Genomic DNA, 25,218 nt, shown 5'->3' with positions numbered 1-25,218 from the left:
AGGCAGAAGGACAGAACCCTTTCTCCCCGGGGTGGCCTGGCACCGGTAACCTACTGCGGGGACCGGACACATTTCAGGCCGCCCGGTTCCAAGATTTGTTTCTGAGTTTGTTGGATCATGGCCGTTAAGCAGCTTGATTAGGAGCCAGAGAGGCCGTTCATGGGCTGCAATTCGGGGTCTCATTGGGGTGGGGAGGGGGTCTCATTGGAGTGGGGAAGGGGTCTCATTGGGGTGGGGAGGAAAGGGCCAGCTCCACCCTCATCCCGTGAGGCCCCACATGTCTCTTCACATTTGGCAGAGACGCATTTCTGCCAAAAGCCTCTGGGTTTTAATTTGATTTTTAAAACACAGTCATTGTCAAACAACCATTAATGCCTCTGAGGATTCAGATTTCAAAAGCTTAGTTTTTAAAAGGGTAGTGGTTGAATTTTATATAAATTGTGAAAAACATTAAAAGATACTCAGATATTCGTTCCTATATAATAAAAAAGGTTTTTCTCACTATATTTTTTTAAGGTGAGCAATGGCTCACAATATGTTCTTTCCTTTAGGTTCATTGTTGGGAAGGAAGAAATTCCTACACATTCTTCTTCCCCAGAAACAGCATACACAAGAATAGAACCAAAGGCTGAGAAGCAGGGAGAAAGAGCAAGAAGAATGAATATAATTGCACTGGTCAGGAAACTTGTGGACTCAGTGTGAGTTTTTATTTTATATTATATTAGCGCATTTCGACTTAATATATCTGTGCCATGGCAATGTGTTTTCAGTTAGGAATTGATAATCTCATTGGTAACTGTGTGTGTTTTTTCAAAAGGCACATTATGGAAAGTGAATGTTGTTTCTTGGAGGACTAGAGGCCATCATGCATCTTAATAATAGAGCCACATGAATTTGAAATACTTTTCTATTTCAAATCATAGAGTTTCAGGAGGCTAGAATGAAAGACTTTAGAAAATAGATTAATATCGGGGCTGGAGCGATAGCACAGCAGGTACGGCGTTTGCCTTGCATGCTATTTCCAGCATCCCATATGGTCCCCTGAGCACTGCCAGGAGTAATTCCTAAGTTCACGAGTCAGGGGTAACCCCTGTGTATCGCAGGGTGTAACCCAAAAGGCAGGAAAAAAAATAGAAAATAGATTCAAATGCGCTAATTGAATTTGCTCAGTGTGGAAAAGAGAAAAGTTCTGAGAGAGACTCAAGGAGATATAGGAATGATGAGGAACAAACTTTAAGGAAAGAACATTTTCCAAGAATAGTAATGATTAGGAATCTATAAAAAGATTTAAAATATGTACATTACTCAATGAAATCTATTTCATATTAATAGAACTTCCTTTTGTTTCTTTGTAGATATGTAAGAAAATTAATAACAAAATTAGAATATCAGTAAAGCTAATCTTATTGGTGATATTTTAGATTGTGTGGAATGTATAGGCAGTAGAGAATGTTGGAGGATCAAGTTCTGGACAGTTAAGCCCTTTTTAGAAATTAGAAAGCCTGTGTTTCACGCACATTTTGCACCTGCCAGCTTTATGACAAGTGACTGAGCCAGTCCACATGCTGGAGTCCTCAAGGGTTGACTGATGCTAACAATCTTTATTAAGGAGTGTGTGTTCAGTAAATGGGATGACATGAGTTTCCCACATAGGTGAGCACTGATTAGGTACTCACAGATTCTGCTGAATTTTTTTTTAAACTGAATTGAAAAAACTCTTCCCCTAATGAAGGTAAAAGGAAAGGGATAGTAAATGCAGGAGTAATTGTTAGAGAACTTGATAAGCAAGTTCAGAATAGTTTGGCTTGCCTTCCTGTAGAAGAGGGAGAAAGGATTCCACTGCTCGTGGGAATGATGTCAGCAGACACTGAAGAAGACTGAGAAGGTATGTGATGGGGATGGTGCCTTTGGCATCAGAGCTCACGGGGCCATCACAGCACCTGGCTCAGAGCCCTAAGGGAAGGGCGCCCCAATGGGCAGTAGGGCAGGGGATCTCGCTGCCTTGGGAGCACGGGGCTAGGGAGGCTGTTTGAATGAGACACAGGAAAGATTCAATGGCAGTGTTGTTCTCTGAATTTAATTTCACTAGCAGGGAGGGAGGGTAACAGTTTCTCTGTAGAGCAAGCAGCAGTGGCTAGGAAATGTCTTTGAAGAGGACACTTAGAAATATGAAGAGTGATGGTTTACACGAGGCAGCCCTTTCTCCGTTACCTCTTCTCAGGTGCCAGCTGCAGTCACTCAGCAGCCTCACATGACCAGTTGTGTCATGTCATTCTAATGACATAAGAGCCATGGTTCCTATGAACATTGCTGTCACCCGTGACCGGGAAAGGCTGGACTCCAGCTGCAGGGCAGAATTATTAGATTACGGAAAAGGTTTTATAATCAATTTGCAAGTGGAATTAGGATACGGAGTGAGAATATCACTCTTTAAATTCTTATAAACAGGAAAGAGTTCATGTGTTTCAACCATGAAGGTAATTAACTGTAGTCTGAAGAGATTTAAAAGAGTCTACTTACTTTGGAAAGTGCACCCTTCATGGAGAAAGGGAAAGCACTAAACCCATGGTAGTATTTTGCTTACTTTTTAATGCTTAAAGGGAATCATATTAGAATCAGCCTACCAAATAACTGAGTTTTGAACAGTAGTCCTCCCAGCAAAAATCTTTATTAAACTCTAAAGGACTGGTTTTCTCTTAAATCACAACATGCCCTTGAATTCCTTTATGACCTATTTATTTCTTTATTTTAAAAACGAACAGTATTTTAAATTCTAATACTATATCAGGTTTCTTTTCCAGATGTTTTCTAGCAAATATAATTAAGTATAAATTCCTGTAATATGAGCACATTCTCATTAGAACTTTTGCTCAAGTACTGACTTCATGGGTGATTTATGACCATTATATACTCTAAGTAATTTAAAACTTCCAAAAGATTTGGCAAAGTAGAGAGAAAATATATGCATTGTTTCGTGTTTAGTCACAAATATTTATCAATATGGTTTATCTGTTTCACATTAAAATATTTTGACTACAATCACATATTTTACACAATGTGTTAATACTGAACAGCGAAGAATATATATATACATACACATATAATATATATGTGTATATATATATTATTCGATATGCCAAACACAGTAACAAGTCTCACAGTGGAGACATTATTAGGTCCTCTTGAGCAAATTGATGAACAATGGGAGGACACTGCTATTATCTTTGTTACATGCTTCTTTATTTCCTAAGAAACCAAAGACACACATTTAGAGTTAAGTGAGTAATGTTTTCTTCTTTCTTAGCTGAAGCATTTATTTTTGTTTTTTATTTTAGTTGTGGGTCATACCCAGTAACGGTCAAGGGCTATTTCTGACTCTGTGCTCAGGGCTGCAGGGACCACTCCTGTTCAGGGGACCATATGAAGTGCTGGGTATTAAACTAGGGTTGGCCACATTCAAGGCATGTGCTTTAACACTACACTGTCCCTCTGGCCATTTAAAGAGTTGTAAATAGAGCCATAGGACATACATTTTGATTATAATTCAATTTTGATGTAATTTCAGATGTAAACATGGACCGAGGCATAGGTGTTGCAAACATTATGAAGATAACTGTATCTCTTATTGTATTAAAGTAAGTATACAAAAATATCTATATTATTAACTGTGGAATAGCATAGAAAGAATTTATGAAGAGAGTGTTTCAAAGTAAATGAAAGACTTGAAAGTAAAGGGTCATTATTTGCATTTTGACTTTAGGACTAAGAAATCCATGAATAGGCTGGGATTGTAATTAAGTGTTGGGCCCGCCGGATTCGATGAACAATGGGAGGACAGTGACAGTGACAGTAATTAAGTGTTAGAATGTTTGCCTGGCAGGCAAAGTTCTTGGGTTTAGCACTACACCTCACCAAACCTCTGAGAAATTTAACTTTCCATTTTCACTTAGTATTTCCTTAAACGATTTAAAATTGTCTTATTTAAAATTTTTTGATCATTTAAGATTTATGAAGTAGGAAGGAAGGTAAATTAACAATAACAAAAAGAAAAAAGTTCCTAAGATGTCTCCTTTGTTACATATTCTCATTGCAGTACCTCCTAGAACAAGGAGTGGGACTGTGTGGGGTGCAGTGGGCCAGGGGTCACGCATACAGGCCACGCACCTCTGTTCAGCTGTTTTTGTTTGTTTGTTTGTTTGTGTAGGAGTATTGCTATTTATACAGACACTGATTAGCTGAATTGAGCATGAACTCCACCTTACTTTTTTTTTTCATAGTTTTATTTATTTATTTGTCTTCTTATATTTATTTATTGAATCACTGTGGGAAAAGTTATTAAGCTTTCAGGTTTAAGTCTCGGTCATACAATGATCAAACACCTCTCCTTCACCAGTACTCATTTTTCACTAACAGGAACCCCAATATACCCCCTCCCACCCCTCCTAATGCCTGTGAGGCAGATGATTTCCACTTAACTCTTCTCTATATTGATTACATTCATTATTTTGACAAAAGATGCACCATTATTGTTTAGAATCCCCCCCCCCCACACACACACAATCAGAATTGCTGAAAAGGCATTGTGAAATACTTTGTTTTCTGTAGCTGATTATGAGAATCATATAATGTCACGCAGCCGTGATTTTGGATTTCTGCAAAGAGCCAGATAATTACGAGATTGGTTTCTGTGCGTCTGGTGTTATGGCTCTGCCGGAGAGCCGCTTGGGGTGGGGGGGAGGCAACATGTGACCTTGGTAGGGCATGAAGGACGAGCCGGTACTGCCCCCCTTCCCATGAGACTGCAGTTGTCCCGTCACCGCTGGCTCATACCTGGCTTTCCAATAAGCTCTGAGGCAGCGGCCACCTTGCTGGGGGGCCGGAGGGATGGTGGAAGGGAGCAACACCCTCCCAGGGAGGCATGGTGCTGTAGTTTAACGCATGGTCCATTCACTATTCTGCCACAAGCTCCTGGGCTCTGGATTAAGTCCTTTAGCCTCTGGAGTCATGGCCGTGCCAGAGAGCCGCTCGTGGGGGGCAACTCATGACCTCTGTAGGTCTGAAGAACGAGCTGGTATGAGCCCCCCTTCCCATGAAACTGCAGTTGCCCCATCACTGCCGACTCATACCTGGCTTTCCAATGAGCTCTGAGGCGGTGGCCACCTTGTATGCAGTCCAGATGCATTTCTGCCAAAAGCTGCTGGGTTTTGAGATTTGTTTCTGAGTCTCTGGGATCATGGCCCTTAATCAGCTTGATCAGGAGCCAGAGAGGCTTTTTGTAGGCGGCGATTTGGGGTCTCATTGGGATGGGGAGGAAAGGGCCGGTTCCACCCCCATCTGGTGAGGCCCCGCATGTCTCGTGACTGCAGGCCCAAACCTGACTGTCTAGTGGCCTCTGGAGGATGGCGGTCACTGAGCCACCATGCAGAACAGGCCAAGGCATGAAACCTATTCCCACCTGGAGTGGCCCAGCCCCAGTAACCTACTGCAGGAACAGGACGCATTTCTGCCAAAGACCTTTGGGTTCCAAGATTCATTTCTGAGTCTCTGGGATCATGGCCAAGCATGATCGATCAGGAACCAGAGAGGCTATGCCTCCAATTATATAGCTGAGCCAGAGGTGGTTTGTGGGTGTGTTTCCCACATACCTAACTTTTGGCCGTTTACTTTCTTGGTAAACTTTGCCCCAAGTTTTTGGGGTCTGGCCAAAGGCACAGCAGCAATTTTGGGATATCTGAAAGCCTGACAGTGCCATCAGGTTGCTGATGCACTCACAGATTGACCTGCTGGCGGCACCATACCCCCTGTTTGGGGCATGGTTTTGGGCCTGGAAAGCTGTTGACTTGTTAAGACATTGAGGTAGCTGAATTTGCTCACCAGCAAAGACAATCCCCCTGGGGGCTGTAGGGATAGCACAGCAGGGAGGGCGTTTGCCTTGCATGGGCCATCCCAGTTTGATCCCTGACATCACATATGGTCTCCCGAGCATCACCATCGCCAGGAGTAATTCCTGAGTGCATGAGCCAGGAGCAACACCCCCTCCCCCAGCATCGCTGGGTGAGACCCAAAAAAACGACCACCCCTCTCTCCCCCTCCACTCCCCACAGTTCCCAGTGCCCACCCCCACCCTCCACCCTCCCCACTCTCAGAACCAATTTGTTTCCATTGCTGTCAACATCACACATCAGATGGTGGGGGGGGGGGGTGGAACCACCTTCTAGAAATTATGTTTTAGATGGTACTCTAACCATTCTGGTGCTCTTAACAACTTATGTTCTTTCCTCAAATACTTGAGCTCCACTTGGCCGATGGTAAGAGTTGGGTTATGTCCATCATCCAAGGCATTTTCTCTGGAAAGGAGGGTTTCTCCCACACTGGAACTAGAGCTGTGAGTGGAGGCGTAGCCCTGGGTTGATGGGGTTCCCTCCAGAGCCCACAGAGACACCGGGGCTAAGACCAAAAGAAGAGGTTGCCAGTTGTACAGTGGTTTCTGTTCCTTGATCTCCACATTTCAGCTGTATGGGTCGCTACCATCCTCAGAGTCTTCTGGTTCCTGAGAGTGGCCCAGCCTCCAGGGTTTACACAGGTAACCCTCAGGCTCCACTGTGATAGGACACTTCTGGAAGCATTGGCAACATCTAGCAGGGTGCGCGTGATAGTAGATGGGGAGAATTTCCAAGCAATGAAGAAAATCTTTTCATTCTTTCAGATGTGCACCAGTATTATAAAACGCAAATTTATATGTAAACTGGAGAACATTTCCATAGAGAGCCATGGAAGAGAAATTTGCACGAGTATTGAAAAAAATATTGACACCTCATCATTGCACTGGCTCATGTGAAATCATGTCTTTGAGTTTAATCAGGTCCTGTTCATAGAGTCACAGTTCCCTCTAAACACCAGCTCCTCTACCTGGATTCCTCAGAGCCTCCCATCTGTCTTCGGCTTTACACTTTCTGTCCCAGCTTGGACGTGTGTTCCTCATACTAACTTCTGAATTTTAATAGTTTACCACTAAGTCATCACTAGATTTATCATTAAATCTACGTTAGACTCTTGATTTCTTTTCCAGTGCCTTATTTTCATTACACTCATTATAATCTATGATTTTCTATGTATTTTTTACTTCTTTCCTTCTAAAAATCACCCACAATGATCTTGTAGAAGGTGTGGTCTTCTTTATAGAACTTCTCCAGCTCCATGTAGAACTTCTCGATTTCTCTTTCATCATAATGAGATGTTGGTGCGTAGACAACGAAGATAGAAACTGCAGGCAGTGAGCCACATCTATTCAAATGTAAACATCCGATTCGGGTTGTTAGGCATTCGAATGAATCAATGCTCTTGGCCAAGTTTGTGTTGACAAGGACACCGACGCCTCCAACACCTCTTTTATCGCATGTTCTGAGGAACAATTCTTCTCCAGTGTCGAAAACGGCATGGTGAGATTCATGCCTTCTTGTCTCGGTCAGACCAATGATGTCGTACTTGATCATTCGCGCTTGTACCATCAGGTCCTCGATGGATGCATCTGATGCTAGCGTACGTGCATTGAAAGTACAGACGATCATTTTTGTCTTCCTTTGTTGTGGCAGCCTAGGTCGGCCTTGAGATTTTGTCGGCCTCTCCTTTCCATCCTTCTCAGTGCTGCCATGTCGGTGAAGCCTTCAGGGTCAGGTGAATGAGACCAGTTGTAGTTACAAGATCATTGTGGGTGATTTTAATGCCAAGATAGGACCGAGAAGATCAGCTGAAGAACTTCACATCGGGACCCATGGCCTAGAATGGAACGAACAGGGTGAGAGACTGTCTGAGTTCATCATGTCGACCAAGACCATTCATGGCAACTCACAGTTCCAGAAGGCAGAATCTAAACGATGGACATGGGAGTCTCCCGGTGGACATTTCCACAACGAAATAGACCACATCATATTCAATCGACGGTTTTGCCTGACCGATGTCACTGTTGTCCCAAAATTTCAAACGGGATTGGACCACTGTCTCCTTCGTGCAAAATTCTACATCACAGAGCGGGGAGAAAGGGCTGCAAAGTTCAAAAAGAGAACTTCCAGAACGACCACCAACTGGGAACTCTTTGGCACTATTGCGGCAACATGGGAAGATGCCATTGTTGACAGCATTGACGAGGAATATGATCGACTGGTTCAGCACCTCCATGAATGTGCGAGGAACGCCAAGAGAGAGATAGCCACAAAAAATCACCTGTCCTCGAAAGCTCTTGAGCTAATTCGCCAGCGTGGTTTGGCGCATGCCTCAGGTAACCGCAAGCTAACGTCCGAGTTCACAAAGCAGTGCAGAGATGCGATCAAGGAAAACCTCAAAGAGAAAAGAGCAGAAGTACTGGTAGATGCGGCAGAAGCTGGGAAAAGTATTCGTAAGGCCCGCCTGTCCTTCGCCAACTACAAGACCAAGATGACTGCCCTCCGACGTCCTGATGGATCCATCACATCCTCCAGAACGGCAATTGAGAAGATTATCCATGACTTCTACTCAAATCTCTTTGATAGCCATGTCCACTTGCCAACATACCAAATTCCACAGGATGGATATGTCGTTCCCAACGTTCTCCCTTCCGAAATCCGACACGCCATTTCGTCGGTAAAGAAACAAACAGCACCCGGCCCAGACAGGGTCAGACCTGAATACCTGAAGAACCTGCCGTCAGTATTCATCAATACACTGGCTCGGCTCTTCACTCGCTACCTGTCTGAATGCAAGGTTCCGTCCCAATGGAAAACCAGCAGGACTGTACTACTGTTCAAGAAGGGAGACATCCATGACATTGGCAACTATCGCCCGATCTGCCTATTGTCTGTCATCTACAAGTTGTTCACTCGAGTCATCCTAAATAGGATTGGCAGAACACTAGATGAAGGACAACCATGCGGGCAAGCCGGATTCCGCAAAGGATTCAGCACCATCGACTATATCCACACGATAACCAAGCTCATTGAGGTTTCTCGGGAGTTCAAGATGCCGCTCTGTTTAACGTTCATTGATTTAAAGAAGGCCTTTGATTCTGTTGAGACGGAAGCGGTCATTGAAGCCCTAGCCAATCAGGGCATTCAAGCCCAATACATCAGGATCCTCCGTGAGCTGTATTGCGGATTCACTACCAGGATCTCACCATTCTACAAAGAAGTGATCGTTGATGTCAAGAGAGGGGTGCGGCAGGGTGATACCATTTCACCAAAAGTCTTCAGTGCCACCCTCGAGAACATCATGCGATAACTGGAATGGGAAGGAATGGGAGTGAAGATAGATGGTCGGCAACTACACCACCTCCGCTTTGCTGATGACATTGTTTTAATAACACCAAACATCAGCCAAGCGGCACAAATGCTGGCCGACTTTGACCGTGAGTGTGGAAAGGTAGGACTACAGCTGAATCTTACGAAGACAATGTTTATGAGAAACAGCCTCGTTCCTGACGCCCCATTCGCTCTCAATGGAACAACCATCTCCGAATGCAACAGCTGTGTCGAGAGGTCAACATGACAAATGACCTGGCACCCGAGCTGCGCAGGAGGAAGAGAGCGGCTTGGAACGCCTTCAAGAACGTCGAAGAAATAGCTAAGAGGACGAAGAACCTCCGGCTCCGGGCACATCTCTTTGATTCCACTATTCTTCCTGCATTAACATATGCCTCAGAGACCTGGGCCCTACGCAGACAAGATGAGAACGCTATTCAGGTCTCCCAAAGAAGAATAGAAAGAGCTATGCTTGGAATATCACGTTTCACTCAAATGAGAGAAAGAATCCGGAGTTCTGACATCCGTCGACGATCAAGGATCAGGGACGCTGTCTCATTTGCCAAGGTGTCGAAAATCAGATGGGCTGGTCATGTAATGAGATTTAAAGACGACCGCTGGACTAGAGCTGTTACTGACTGGATTCCACGGGATGTCAAAAGACCGCGTGGCCGCCCACCTACCAGATGGTCAGACTTCTTCGTCAAGATCATGAACGATCGGTTTGAGGCTCTTCATGTTCCCTGAGCGAACAGATACCATTGGGCTACACTAGCACGCAACAGGGACAAATGGAGACGTTACTGGCGCCTGCTTGAGCAAATCGATGACTAACGAGAAGTTAAGTGATTAAGTGATTCCTTCTAAAAAATTTATTCTCTTATTTTTATTTTCTCCCCTCTTTCCTTGTTGTTGCTATTGTGTTGCTAGACTTGATCGTGGTGTCACCCGTGACAGATGTGATGCTCTGGGTGCTTGAGTGGCAGGTCGTGTGGCAGTCCTTGCATGTGTATTCAGCAGGGCGACAGTGTTGGAACACACAGGCTGCGATCCTTGCACGTGTACCCAGCACGGTGACAGTAGTTGGAACACACAGGCTGTGACTTTGCTGGCCTCGGGGTCCTGCCCATTTTTTTGGTGCCCACATATGCCTGACGAAGAGCAGCTGGATGTTGCCTGTGCCAGGGATCGAGACATCACTGCCATGTTCAGCTCACATATGACACCAGACATTCTAACTGGTGTGACCTTGTGCTTGCAAGGAGGCGCTCCGAAGGCCCTCCACTGTTCTCTGGGCCTGTTGCTCCTCCCTGCTCCAGTGAGCATGTGAGCTCTATGAAGGGAAGAACCTTGTTTGCTCTGCTCTGTTGACTTCCCAGCATCGGGGGATGCGTGAGAGAGTTTGAATGACTGTTTCCTAATTTCAGGAAAGGGCAACTGAATGGAGGGAGAAATGGATCCCTCAAAATTATGTAAATTGTTCTTCTTCACTCGACGTGTTCCAACCACTGGTTCCATCTGGTTCACTCCAGTTCCATCCATATTCCAATCAAATTGCATGATTTCATCATTCCTTGCTGCTGTGTTGTATTCCATTGTATTTATGTACTTCATAATTTATTCATCTGTCCTTGGACACCTAGGTTGATTCCATATCTTAGCTATTGTACTGAGTACAGCAATGAATAATGGTGTATATGTCCTTTTGAGAGGGTTTATTTTGTGCTCAGGGTAGCTGCCCCAAAGTGGGACTGTTAGGTCATATGGCGGTGGGAACTGTGAGTTCTTACATTAACATTTTGAGAGTATCAAGTGAAATAAAATTGTGATCATCTCTGGGGCCAGAGAGAATATACAGTGGGTTGGGCATTTGCTTTGCAGGTGACTGATGTGGGTTTGATCCTGACATCCCATCTGGACCCTGAGTCCAGCCAGGATCATCCCTGAGTGCAGAGTTAAGAGTAAGCCTGAGCTCCACCAGCCCAGAGCTCCCCCAAAAAGAAGTGTGAACTGGCTAATTTAATTTCTGTATTTAACCTGACCAGCATTTGGTAGTTTCAGATAAGTTGATGAATGTTTATTCATAGTAATTAAACTTTTCTATAAAAGAGAGCACTGGTTGATAAATCTCATCTTTACATGTAGCAGATGAGCATTGCTATGTAGTCATTTTGCATTCCCTGTAGGGGTAGAATCAAGTATTAATTGAAATGATTTCTAAATAGTGCTCTTTTTTATTTTTACTAATTGAAAGTTTTGCATATTAAGTGGCATTTAACATTCACTTTAAAAAATACTGGAGGAAATTGGCCAACATTGATCATCCTCTCCATTCTCTGGTGCATTTACAAATGGTTGAAGGAAGCAAACATTGGTGGCAAATACGGATTTAGAACAGATTTGCTTTTTTCAAACTTTATTTAGGGTTTCTTAAAGCCAACATTTGTTTAGCAATGCTTCAGCCTGAACACAGACATACAGATCTGTGTTTTAGTTTTTGTTGTTGGATACCCAGCAATGCTCAGAGGTTGCTCCTGGCTCTGCACTCAGGAGTTACTCTTGATGGTGCTTGGGATACCATATGGGATGCTGGGGATCGAACCCTGGTTAACTGTGTGCAAAGCAAATGCCCTCCCCGCTATGCTATCACTCCACTCCCAAAAGAAATTCCAATGACTCATGTATTTTAAAAGTTAATTTAAAACTTGAAACCTAGGATGTAGCTTAGTAGTAGATCTGTGATTTGATTCCTAGCATGGCAAAAATTTAACAAGTTGATACAGAATTCTAAACAAATAATAAAATTACTCTTCTGTCAAAGGAAGGCAGGGAGTGATGTTTGGGGAAAAAGAAATCCCACCAGTTCTGATGATTAAGAATGTTCTATTAAAAATTACTAAAGCATTTGTTTGTATTAATTGTACCTTTGTATTTTATTGCTTTTATTTTCTGCAACTTGCGTGTGGCTTAGCAATTCTAGATGCTGTTTTTTGTCAACAAAATACAAGAAAAGGAATTTTGGTGCCGAAACATGATTATAAAATTAAAGAAAGTATATTCACTCCAAGATTTTGTCACCTTTTCTGAGTGCTTAAAATTATGTTTTGAGTGGCTGGAGCAATAGCACAGCAGGTAGGGCGTTTGCCTTGCACGTGGCCAACCCGGGTTTGATTCCCAGCATCCCATATGGTCTCCTGAGCACCGCCAGGGGTGATTCCTGAGTGCAGAGCAGGAGTAACCCCTGTGTGTCGCTGGGTGTGACCCAAAAAGCAAAAAAAAAAAAAAAAAACAATTATGTTTCAGGTTTTGAGACTTAGTTTTGCAAATTATTATGATTGTGTTTAAAAACCTTTTTCTATTCTAAGATAGTAAAATCAGATCTATGAAATCAATATTGACTTGCAAATCATATTTCCTCTCACATTTTCTCTAGGGTTTCATCAGGATGTTTAGTGTGGGCTATTTGATCCAGTGCTGCCTCCGGATCCCCTCTGCATTTAGACATCTATTTACAAAGCCATCGCGACTCTTCTCTCTCTTCTACAATAAAGAAAACTTCCAGCTTGGAGCTTTCCTTGGTTCCTTTGTTAGTATATACAAGGTAAGAGTTTTCAGATAACGAAACTAAAAGTAGGAAATAACAAATATGACTTGTTAAATGAACTATAGCACTATAGCACTGTCCTCTCGTTTGTCAATTTGCTCGAGTGGGCCCAGTAATGTCTCCATTGTGAGACTTCCTGTTACTGTGTTTGGCATATTGAATACGTCACGGGTAGCTTGCCAGGCTTTGCAGTGCAGGCGAGATATTCTCAGTAGCTTGCCAGGCTCCCCGAGTGGGGTGTAGGAATAGAACTCAGGTTGGCCGTGTTCAAGGCAAATGCCCTACCTGCTTAGCTATCACTCCAGCCTATGACCCTTACTAATCTGTCACTGTTTAGTGTGTCTTGTCATGGCATTTATGAATATCTTAACACTGACGTTGGGATTGGCGGTCCTAATGTTAAATATTGAAATATGATTCTAGGTATTAAAATATGTATCCTATAAATAAATTTTCATATTAAATGATTTTAATTGTAGACTGAAAATAGGAACATTCTAATATTCTAAAATCAGTGATAATATTAATGTGCCTCAAGTCTTTGAATTATGTAGTAACATTCTGCCTAATTATTTATTTAAATCTACTTCAGAACTCTTAGCTGATCTCAATACTTATTGAAAATGGCAATTTTCAGTTGTAAATTAAAAAAGGAGCCTCTTTTTCTTCTTTTGCCCATTCACTGTTCTACATAGTCTCCAGTAGCCAGTTTATATTCTTTCCCTCCTTTTCACTTTTTCCTGTAAATGTGCTTATGTACATAAAGCTTATACCCAAACGCATAACAAATTCATAACAGTTCTCTGTGCTTTAAACAGTGGTTATTTTTCTAATAGAATCACCAATATGTAAACAAAATGACTGATGCATCTTATTAACTAAGATTTAGATTTAAATCACAAGATATATTAAGAGGTTGGCTCATTTGGGATACACATGTACATTTTGTTGTAAAACAGAAAATGTAAAGTTGAATTTAATTCATTTGAGTAAAATGGTTATTTATCATTTCATATTTTTTAAAATTTTTTTTATTAGAGTTACAAACTTTCATGATTACATTTCAGTCATAAAATGATCGAGCACACATTCTTCCACCGGTGCACATTCTCCACCACCATTATTCCTATTGTCCCTCCCGCCACCCCCCACACCACCCCATGCCTCTGTGGCAGGTACATTCTTTCTTATTCTCTCTCTCATTTGGGGTGTTATGATTTGCAATACAGATATTAAGAGGTCATCGTGTTTGGTCCTTAGTTTAATTTCAGCACACATCTCCCATCCCGAACAATCCCTCCAACCATTATTTACTTAGTGGTCCCTTCTCCATCCCAACTGCGTTTTCCCCCAGCATATGAGCCTGGCTTCCAAATCATAGTTGATCCTCCTGGCCCTTATCTCTACTGTCTTTAGGTGTTAGTTTCATATTCTGCTACTTATATTCCACAGATGAGTGCAGTCATTCTATGTCTATCCCTCTCTTTGTGACTCATTTCATTTAGAATGATACTCTCCATATCCATCCACTTATATGCAAATTTCATGATTTCATCTCTTCTCTTCTTGGGCTGGAGCGATAGCACAGCGGTAGGGTGTTTGCCTTGCACGCATCCAACATGGCCAACCCGAGTTCAATTCCTCTGCCTCTCTCAGAGAGCCCGGCAAGCTACCGAGAGTAGAGGCTGACAAGCTACCTGTAGTGTATTCGATATGCCAAACACAGTAACAACAAAGTCTCCAATGGAGACGTTACTGGGCCCACTCGAACAAATCAATGAACAATGGGAGGACAGTGATCAGTGATCATTTCTTCTAACAGCTGCATAGTATTCCATTGTGTAGACATACTCAAGTTTCTTTAACCAGTCATATGTTCTTGGGCACTCGGGTTTTTTTTCCAGATTCTGGCTATTGTGAACATTGCTGCAATAAACATACAAGTGCATATGTCATTTCTACCTTTTTTTTTTTTCATCTCTGGGATATATTCCCAGAAGTGGTGTTGCTGGGTCACATGGGAGCTCAATTTCTAGTTGGAAGAATGTCCATATTGTTTTCTGAAAAGGATGAACCAATCCGCATCCCCACCGACAATGGATGAGAGTCCCTTTCTCTCAAAGTCTGGGCCAGCATTGGTTGTTTTTGTTCTTATTGTGCCAGTCTCTGTGGGGTAAAATGATACCACATTGTTGTTTTGATATGCATCTCCCTGTTGATTAGCAATGTAGATCTTTCTTTTATTTCATATGCCTTTTGGCAATTTGAATTACTTTTTTGAGGAAGTTTCTGTTTATTTTTCTTCTCCCCATTTTTTGATGGGGTTGGAAGTTTATTTTCTTGTGAAGTTCTACCAATGTCTTGTATATGCTGGATATTAAGCCCCCATCGGATGAGTATTGGGTAAATATTTTTTCCCATTCCATGGGCTCTTTCTGTATTTTAGTCATTTTTTTGAGGTGCAGAAGCTTCTTAGTTTAGTGTAGTTCCATTTGTTTATGTTTGTTTCCACTTGCTTGGTCAGTGGTATTTCATCCTTGAAGATGCCTTTAACTTCAATATCATGGAAGTCTGCCTACATTTTCCTCCATGTACCTTATGGATGAAGGTCTGATATTGAGGTCTTTAATCCACTTTGATCTGACTTTTGTGCTTGGTGTTAAACAGAGGTCAGAGTTCATTCTTTTGCATGTAGCTGTTCAGTTTTGTTTTCCCAGCACCACTTGTTGGAGACTTTCCTTGCTCCACTTCACATTTCTTGCTCCTTTATCATTTGATTAAGTGACCGTATATTTGAGAGGCTGTATCAGAATATTCAACTCTGTTCCTTTGGTCTGCAGGTCTGTTTCTATTCCAATACCATGCTGTTTTAATCACTATTCCTTTGTAGTACAGTTTGAGGTTGGGGAAGATGATACCACCCATCTTCTTTTCCCAAGGATTAATTTGGCTATTTGTGGTAGTTTATTACTACATATGAATTTCAGGAGTATTTTGTCTATTTCTTTGAAAAATGTCATCAGTATCCTTATAGGGGCTGCATTGAATCTGTATAATGCTTTGGGGAATATTGTAATTTTTGACTATATTAATCCTCCCGATCCATGAGTGAAGGATGTGTCTCCATTTCCTAGTGTCCTCTTTTATTTCTTGAAGTAGTTCTTTGTATAGGTCCTTCACCTCTTTAGTTAAGTTGATTCCAAGGCATTTGATTTTCTAAGGAACTATTGTGAGCAGGATTTTCCTTTTTTTATTTATTTATTTTTTTTTTTGGTTTTTTGGTAACATCCAGCAATGCTCCCGGGTCACTCCTGGCTCTGCACTCAGGAATTACCCCTGAAGGTGCTTGGGAGACCATATGGGATGCCGGAGATCGAACCTGGGTGGGCCACGTGCAAGGCAAATGCCCTGTGCTATCACTCCGGCCCCAGGATTTTTTTTACTGTCCCTTTTTTCATTTGCATTTTTTGTATATAGGAAGGCCATGGACTTTTGGGTGTTGATTTTGTAACCTGCCACTCTACTATATAAACCTATTGTTTCTAGGAGCTTTTCTGTAGAACCTTTAGGGTTCTCTAAGTATAGTATCATGTCATCTGCTAATAGTGATAGCTTGATTTCTTCCTTTCCTATCTGGATGTCCTTGATATCCTTTTCTTACCTAACTGCTATGGCAAGTACTTCCAGTACTACATTGAATAGAAGTGGTGAGAGTGGGCAACCTTTTCGTGTTACCAATCTTAGTGGGAAGGCTCTTAGTTTTTCTCTGTTGAGAGTAATGCTTGCTGTGGGCTTGTGGTAGATGGCTTTGACTATACTGAGGAAAGTTCCTTCAATGCCCATTTTGCTGAGAATTTTTATCATAAATGGGTACTGGATCTTGTCAAAGGCCTTTTCTGCATCTATTAATATTTTCATAGAAGATCATATGGTTTTTATCTTTCCTTTTATTGATGTATTATAAAAATTCTTTGAAGGCGACCAGGGAGGCCCCAACGGCTCTCCCCCTAGCTGCCCGCGTTTGGGTTGGGCCTGGGCCACTCCCACAGCCAGGGCGGCCTGAGGCAGATGGCAGAGGAAGTGAGGGCCAAGCTGGTTGATTGATCAGTTGCCGTTTATTCCATTCTCCCCACATGCTTGCCCCAGTTTCTCTGAGCCTCCTATTCTGATCTCACACTGCTCCTCATTCCCGTCTCCTTCTGTCTCTCCCACTCATCACTCCATGCTCCATCTCACAGCTTGGGCTCTTTCTCTCTCCACATGCCTGCTCCTGTATTCTTCTACATTCTTCTCTCTCTCTGTCCCCCTTGCTAGCCTCTCCATGCCCATCTTGCCGCCCTGCTCTCTCCTCTCTCCAGTTCTCTTGTCTCCAACTCCCTTATCTCTCCAGACTGACACTGCCCCCAGTCAGGTAGCCAAATCAACATAAGAAAGCCCTCCCTGACTCCCCAAGGGCAAAATACCTCTTAAAGTGTTTTTCTCTTTTCCTCAGTCCAATAACTATCAACATATCAATACTAGCTATTTTTTGTATGGACACAGTAAGAGATAACATTGAGGCTTGTAGGGCAACTCTCCTAGGAACATCTTGCCACAGACTCAGACAGACTACAGCGCTCAGGCCAGATTAATCATTCCTAACCCTAGCAGGGTCCAAATCTAGTTATTACTTTTTGGATCATGACAGCATTTGTCCATGACCAAGCTCTTAACGTATAGTTAAGCATTATGGTGCTTTGGCCAGACCCATCTCAATGCCAGGGTAGCACACAGCTTACCGCTTACCCTGGTTCCATCCTGGTCCCTCATCAGGACCCTCCTTTTGGGGGCGGTAGGAAGAAAGGGCAGCTGAGGTTTAGGTGAGAGAACAGATGGGGAATATCACTGATAAATAAACATTACAAAATAAAATAAACATTACAAAAGCATGTCTTCTTGTGTTCATACAAAAAGGGCATTGCTCTGAATAAACTATGCAAAGGACTTAGGGAGAAGAGAAAAACAATATTTACAAGTCAACAGAGCACAAAGTAAGGAGTTACAAATAAACACAGAGGAATGAGAGCATTGTGATGGGAGCACCCCAATAAACCTAAACTACCTGAGGCTATGCAGGAAGGACAAAACAATGTGTATTATATTGGATGTATTATGTATGTACTATGTTGATTGACTTGTGAATGTTAAACCATCCTTGCAGCCCCAGGATGAATCCTACTTGGTCATGATGTATGATCTTTTGATGAGTTGTTAGATTCTGTTTGCTAATATTTTTTGAGGTTCTTTGTGTTTGTATTCATCAGGCATATCAGCCTGTAATTCTCTTTTTTTGTGGTGGCTGTGTCTGCTTTTGGTATGAGGGTGATATTAGCCTCATAGAAACTGTTGGAAGCATTTTTGTTTCTCCAGTTTCTTGCAAAAGCTTGAATAGGACTGGGAGTTGGTCCTCTTTGTAGGTTTGGAACAATTCACTAGTGAATCCATCTGGGCCAGGGCTTTTGTTTTTAGGGAGAATTTTGGTTACTATTTCAAACTCCTTGATAGTGATAGGTCTGTTCAGGTAATCCACATCTTATTCAGTCAGCTTTGCGAGATGATAAAGTTCCAGGAATTCATCTGTTTCTTCGAGATTGTCTAGTTTCATGGCATAGAGCTGTGCAAATAATCTCTGATTATCCTTTGTGAATTTCTGTGGGTTCTGTTGTAATGTCTCCCTTTTTATTTCTGATTCTGTTTACTAAGGGATCTCTCCTCTTTCTTTGTGAGTCTTGCTAGTGGCTTATCAATCTTGTGTATTTTCTCAAAGAACCAGCTCTTGGTTTCACTGATCTTTCGGATTGTTTTTTGAGTTTCCATTTCATTGATTTCTGCTCCAAGTTTTATTATTTCTTTCCTTGTGTCTGGTTTGGGCTCCTTTTGCTGGTCATTCTCCAAGATCTTAAGCTGTGAGATTAAGTGGGCTAAGTTAAGCCCATTTATGTGGGCTCGCTCTTCCTTCCTGGGGAATGCTTATAGAGCTATAAATTTTCCTCTTAACACAGGTTTTCCTGTGTCCCACAGGTTCTGGTAACTCATGTCTTCATTCTCATTTGTTTCCAGGAATCTTTTGGTTTCTTTTTTTTACTTCCTTTCTAAGTCATTTGTTGTTCAATATTGAGCTGTTTAATTCTCAGGTGTTTGGTTTTAATTTCTGTTTCTGAGTGTGAGTCAACTTCGATTTTCAGTGCATCATGGTTTGAAAAGATCATTCATTCACTGATACAATTTCTATCCTTAATTTTATGGAGGTATGTTTTGTGGCCCACTATGTGGTCTATCTTGGAGAATGTCTCATGTGCACTTGAGAAGAATGTGTATTCAACTTTTGGGGATGAAATGTCCAATGTATATCTACTAAACCCCTGTCTACTATTTCTTCCCGCAGATTAAGTATGTCCTTGCTGAGCTTGAGTCTGATTGATATACCTAGAGGTGATAAAGTAGTGTTGAAATCTCCAACTTTTATTGTGTTGTTATCATTTTCTTTCTTCAGGTCTATGAGCAGTCATTTTAAGTATTTTGCTGATTTCTCGTTAGGTGCATATGCATTTAGGAATGTGAGTTCTTCCTGATGTACAGCCTCTTTAATCATTAAGAAATGACCTTCACTGTCTTTTGTGACCTTCTTCAGTCTGAAGTCTTTGTGGTCGGATATTAGTATGGCCACTTCAGCTTTCTTGAGGCAGTTATTTGCTTGTAGAATTGTTTTTCATCCTTTCATTTGAGTCTGTGTTTGCTCTGACTGTTCAGATGTGTTTCTTGCAGACAGCAGAATGTTGGGTTCAATTTTCGGATCCATTCTGTCACTCTATGTCTTTTAATTGGTACATTTAGCCCTGAGAGAGATTATTGTTAAGGGGTTTTGTCCCATATTTCTGCTGAAGTTTGGTGAATTTGAGGGGCTTGTCTTGTATTAAAGTTGCCCACTCAGTTGCTCTTGTAGCCATCATTTTGAGGCTATGAACTTCCTGGGTTGTTTGTCTGTGAAGCTGTGTGTTGTTCCTTCCTATATGAATGAGAGTCTAGCTGGGTAAAGTATTAAGTGTTGGTAAGGCACTTATTTCATTGAGTTTTGTCACTATATCCCACCACTGTCTTCAGGCCTTTAGGATTTCATCAGATAACTCAGCTATGATTCTTTTTTTTTTTTTTTAATTTTTATTAGTGAGACATCATGAGGTACAGTTGTAGACTTACAATTTTTTGTGCTTGGGTTTCATTTATACAACGATCAAATACACATCCCTCCACCAGTACCCATTTCCCACCACCACAGATCCCAGTATCCCTCCCACCCCCCATCCCCCCAATCCACCTTGCCTCTGTGGCAGGGCATTCCCTTTTGTTCTCTCTCTCTTATTGGGTGCTGTGGTTTGCAATAGAGGCAATGGGTGACAATCATGTTTGGTCTATAGTCTACTTCCAGCATGCTTCTCCCATCTGGGGAACATAAAGTAACAAAATGGGAGACTAACACCCAAGAATGGCCGAAATTAGTACCAGGAATTTTACTCCATGACTTGGAGGCCAATCATACATGCTAGGGAAAAGGGAGCTTAGATAGAGAAGGGAACACCAGATAAAAGCTAAAAGCTGTGATTCTTAAGGCTGCTCCTGTATAGGTGGTTTCTTTCTTTGATCTTGCTGCTTTCAGAATTTTATCTCTGTCTATGTTTTTTGTCATTCCGATAAGATGTGTCTTGGAGTATTTTTATTTGGATTTCTTTTACCTGGTACCTTCTAGCTTCCTGAATATGTTCGCATGTGGTTTTCAGCTCTGGGAACAAATGAGCAATAATGTATTTGACAGTTTCTTCTTCATCAGGGGTTTCCTCCTATCCCTCTGGGACTCCGATTCTTATGTTACTCCTCTTGGTTTCATCCCGATTTTCTCTTGACATCTGCTGGTTTATTTTGAGGCTTCTTTTCATTTTCTGGTGTTGTCTGGAGATTCTCTGCACCCCATCTTGGAGCTCACTGATTCTGTCCTCAGCAGATGTTACTGTGTTGCTGAGGCCTTCCACCTACTTTTTCATTTCACCTACCAAGTTTTTTAGATGTGTCATTTCTGCTTGTATTTTTGTGCATTTTCTTACTTCCACTTTTATATCCTCTTGTATTTTATCAGCAGTGCATTCCGTTGTTTCTTTGAGCTCCTTGCACATTCTTAAAAATTTCATTTTAAATTACTTATTTGAGTGGTTATAGAGTTCATTATTACTGTTTGATTCATCTCGGCTAGCAACTTGAATCATTGGGCTTGGTAAGTTTCTGCATTGTTTTACCATAGTGACCTTTGTGTTTTGGAGTATTTTTCTTGTGTGTATGTTTTTGCTATCTTTGTGTATTGCTGTGGCTTATTGATAGGTATATGTGAGGCCTGGGTTAACTAGTACCTCAAATGTGGGGTGCAGACAAAGTAACTCCCTCTTGCAGACGCACTAGCATTCGCTTAGTTTTGTGGTTAGAGGTTTAAAAGGTATGCAGATGGGTAGATGGGGGGAGGGGCAATGCTAGGAACCTCCCCTCCGTTAGAGGACTGGGGTGCAGGCGAGAGAGATGGGTGACTGCCCAGGACCTTATATAACTTTTATTATATAAGATAGGTATTGAGAAAGTATTTTGAAATGTAAAGAAGAAATATGATAAAAATTTATTTTATGGATAATTGTTGCCTATTATAACTGGTATTGGAAAATTTTTAATATAGTTTGATTAGAAGCATTACTAATATCTCTAAACTCATATAAGAGGACAGATTATTGATAATTATATATTTACAGTTCACTTTTTTCTTTTCCCATGTTATAGTATTTTTATGTAGTTTTACTGTCAGCTCTCAAATGTGTGTTGCCTCAGAGCATGTGTTTTTGCTTTCATTTCTGTGACGAATTATTTACTTAGGTAATACAAATTAATGATATTGAAAGAAAATATCACCAGGTTAAAAATATCTCTTTTAGAAAATACTGATTTTGTGTCCAAAAGTCATATGTGATTAAAAAATTAGATATGTATATGCATATATTATATATGTCATTAAAATCTTCATAGGAATGTAATTAAAAGAAAGACCCAGAAGAAAGAAACCTATTTCTTTTGTGTCTTCTAGGCGGATTGATCCTTTCTTCATTTTATAATTGTCCTCTTTATTCCTCTTAAGTGCCTTTGATCTGGAATCTTCTGTTTCTAATACTAACTTTGGTACTGGAGCTTTGATTGTATTTGATGGTATGTTGTTTCTGTCCTTTGACTGTAATCATCCCGTGGTTTTCCAAAGTTGGTTTCTCTTAGATTGCTTGTAATTGTTTCTTTTTTACCCAGTCTGATACTGTCTTTTGATTGGTATGTTTACACTTATTTACATTTATGAATGTGGTTGAATTTAAATCTACTCTCTTACAGTTTTTTTTGTGTTTTCCTTATTTTCTCCTTGTTTCTTTTCTTTTCTTTTTAAAAATTTTGTGTCTGTATTATTTACTGCTCTTTGCCAGACTTTTTAGACCTGCTGGACTCTTTACAGAGAATAAACAGTACAGTCATCACCTCTTCCTGGAAGAGTGTTCTTTGCATGTTCACAGTGGCTCACACTTGGGTATGGTGTAATGAACACAGAGTGCGACTGGGGTCAGTGACAGAGCAAACACCCCAGAGAGAGCATCCCCAGGGCCCTGGCCAGCTGCTCTCCACCCTGTCTCAGACAGCGTCTACCCCGGTAGCGCCACCAGCCCCTTTGGAAAACCCTGCCCCATTTCAGTCTTCACTGTTGCTCTAATAGATTCCCTGCCCCCCTTTTTTTGCTTTATGGGTTTCTTTTTTGTTTTTTGTTGTTGTTGTTGTTGTTGTTGTTTCTTAGGCCAACCTGGCGGGGCTCAGGGCAAACAACTCCTGGCTCTTCACGCAAGAGTCTCTCCTGGAGGGCTCGGGGGACCAGGTGGGGTCCGGGGATGGGAGGCATGCGCCCTACTCACTGTGCTATCCCGCCCCCGTTATCCGTCTTACAATTATAATGATTACTTCAACATGTAACATTTATCAGTTGATATTAGTGTAATGTATATAATTGGTTGATATTGGTGTAATGTATGTAATATATATAATATATAATGTATGCAATATATATAGGTGTAATAGTATATAATTTCATGTGTTACAACACTAATCCCTTTTTCCTATCTTGTGCTATAAATTTATCTCTTCATATTTAATTCCTCTGCCCCTCTCGGAGAGCCTGGCAAGCTACCGAGAGTATCTCGCCTGCACGGCAGATCCTGGCAAGCTCCCCATGATGTATTCGATATGCCAAACACAGTAACAACAAAGTCTCCAATGGAGATGTTACTGGGCCCGCTCGAGCAAATCGATGAACAACGGGAGGACAGTGACATGACATATTTAATTAATGTAAAAATACATCATTGCAATTTTTCTTTGGTCCAGAGGTCAGAAAAATTTTTGTATAAAAGAAGATAGTAAATATTTTAAAATCTTGTGGACTGTATGGTCGATGTCATGTTCCTCATAGCTGCTCACTCTGGCTCCTGTAGTGTGAGAGCAGCGTGGACAGTAAGCCGATAAGTGTGCTCACCCGAGACTCTGTACACAGTTGAACTTCCATGATTTCCATGTGTCATGAACTGTTCTTCATACTTATTTTCATCATTAATAAGTTATGAACATGATTAGCTCATGAACCATTTGAAAACATGTTGCAGGCTAGATTTGTCTATGGAGTTAAAGTTTTTCTGACCACTTTTGTAGAAGGATAATTCATTTTATTGAATTAACGAATTAAAATTAAGAATAAAATTGTCTTCGAAGGTTGCCTTCATTTTTTTATTTTTAAAGCTCTTAATTTCTTCTTAAGAAACGTAAAGTTTTTTTAAAAACCATCATTGGTGGATTTCAATATATCCCATTTTCACTTCTGTGAGACTATATCTCATTTTCATTTTGGTTTTTCTTTCCCTAATAATAAGTGATGATAAATGCTTTTCATATGCCAACTGACTGTCCATAATACTACAAGAACAGATAAAAAATCTTTTATCTCTTTGCTGCTACTGGAATAGAATTTGATGGTAACATATTAAGTGAAATAAGTAAAAAAAAAAAAGACAAATACCAGATGATCATACTCATCTGTAGTGTCTAGAGAAACAAAATAAGGAAATAGGCAGTTATTCTATTATTGTCAATAGACAATATCAAACAATGACAAAGTTTGGCCTTAGGAATGAAATTTATGAAGTTTAGATTACCAAATGGGAGAACGAAAAGCTGGACTTGAAGTGACACAGGGCACTTTGATGGTGGTGAGGTGCTATAACTGGAGATCAAAATAATAATTATTGACACTATTGTAAATGTTACCTCAATTTAATAATAAAAACAAACACACTGTCCTCCCATTGCTCATCGATTTGCTCTAGGAGGCCCAGTAATGTCTCCATTTTTGAGACTTGTTGTTACTGTGTTTGGCATATCGAATACATCACAGGGAGCTTGCCGGGCTTTGCCGTATGGGCAAGATACTCTCAGTAGTTTGCCGGGCTTTCCGAGAGGGGCGGAGGAATTGAACCCGGCTCGGCTGGGCTGGCTGCATGCTCTACCACTGTGCTATTGCTCCAGCCCAACTATAATAATAATAATAATAGTATAGTTTGTATATCATATAATATTCCTTCCCCTGTAGGATTTCCTTTTTTGTTTCTGATAATTCAGGTTTGCAGGTGCTCACCAATTTTAACTTTTATTTATCTGAGAGTGTTAGTTCATATTTGTTTGCAGGTGCTCACCAATTTTAACTTTTATTTATCTGAGAGTGTTAGTTCATATTTGGTAGTCTTTGTTGTTTTGTTTTGTTTTATTCTGTTTTTTTTTGGGGGGGGGGGCACACCAGGCATTGTGCAGGGCTGACCCTTGTTTCTGTGCTCAGAATCACTCCTGCAGGGCTTAAGGGGGCTGGGGTTTCGACCCAGGGCAGAACATGTGAGATAAGCGTCCTCCCCACTCTACTGTTGCTCAAGTCTCTCATATTTAGTGTTGATAAAATATTTTCTGTGAGTATAGAATCTTGGCATGAGTGGTAAGAGAGAAAATATATTTTTCTGGTATTTACATCTAGGAAGAAGAATTTATGGAATCATTACAGTAAATGTAATTTTCTAATTTCTTAATTGGTGCAAAGTAATACCTTTATAGTAGTTTATTGTTCATAATATTTTCAGTTATGTACTTTGCTTTAGATAAAAACACTGAGTTATCTCCAAGGTGACTTATTTGCTCACTGATATTACATGCATT

The 25,218-nt window shown here is 41.1% G+C and overlaps 1 protein-coding gene across 1 annotated transcript in view; it reads left to right on the top strand.

Moving 5' to 3' along the window:
• The window catches only part of TMEM135 (transmembrane protein 135), a 247,697-nt gene that overhangs the window by 207,232 nt on the left and 15,247 nt on the right, over positions 1 to 25,218 (top strand). The window contains exons 8-10 of the mRNA XM_056128830.1: positions 552 to 698; positions 3,566 to 3,635; positions 12,703 to 12,870. Coding sequence (XP_055984805.1) covers positions 552 to 698; positions 3,566 to 3,635; positions 12,703 to 12,870 — 385 coding nt within the window. The remainder of the gene's footprint in view (positions 1 to 551; positions 699 to 3,565; positions 3,636 to 12,702; positions 12,871 to 25,218) is intronic.

This window comes from Sorex fumeus, unplaced genomic scaffold, assembly GCF_029834395.1.
Source record: "Sorex fumeus unplaced genomic scaffold, SorFum_2.1 ptg000069l, whole genome shotgun sequence".
Classification (NCBI taxonomy): domain Eukaryota; kingdom Metazoa; phylum Chordata; class Mammalia; order Eulipotyphla; family Soricidae; genus Sorex; species Sorex fumeus.
This window is presented reverse-complemented; position numbering and strand designations above follow the sequence as displayed.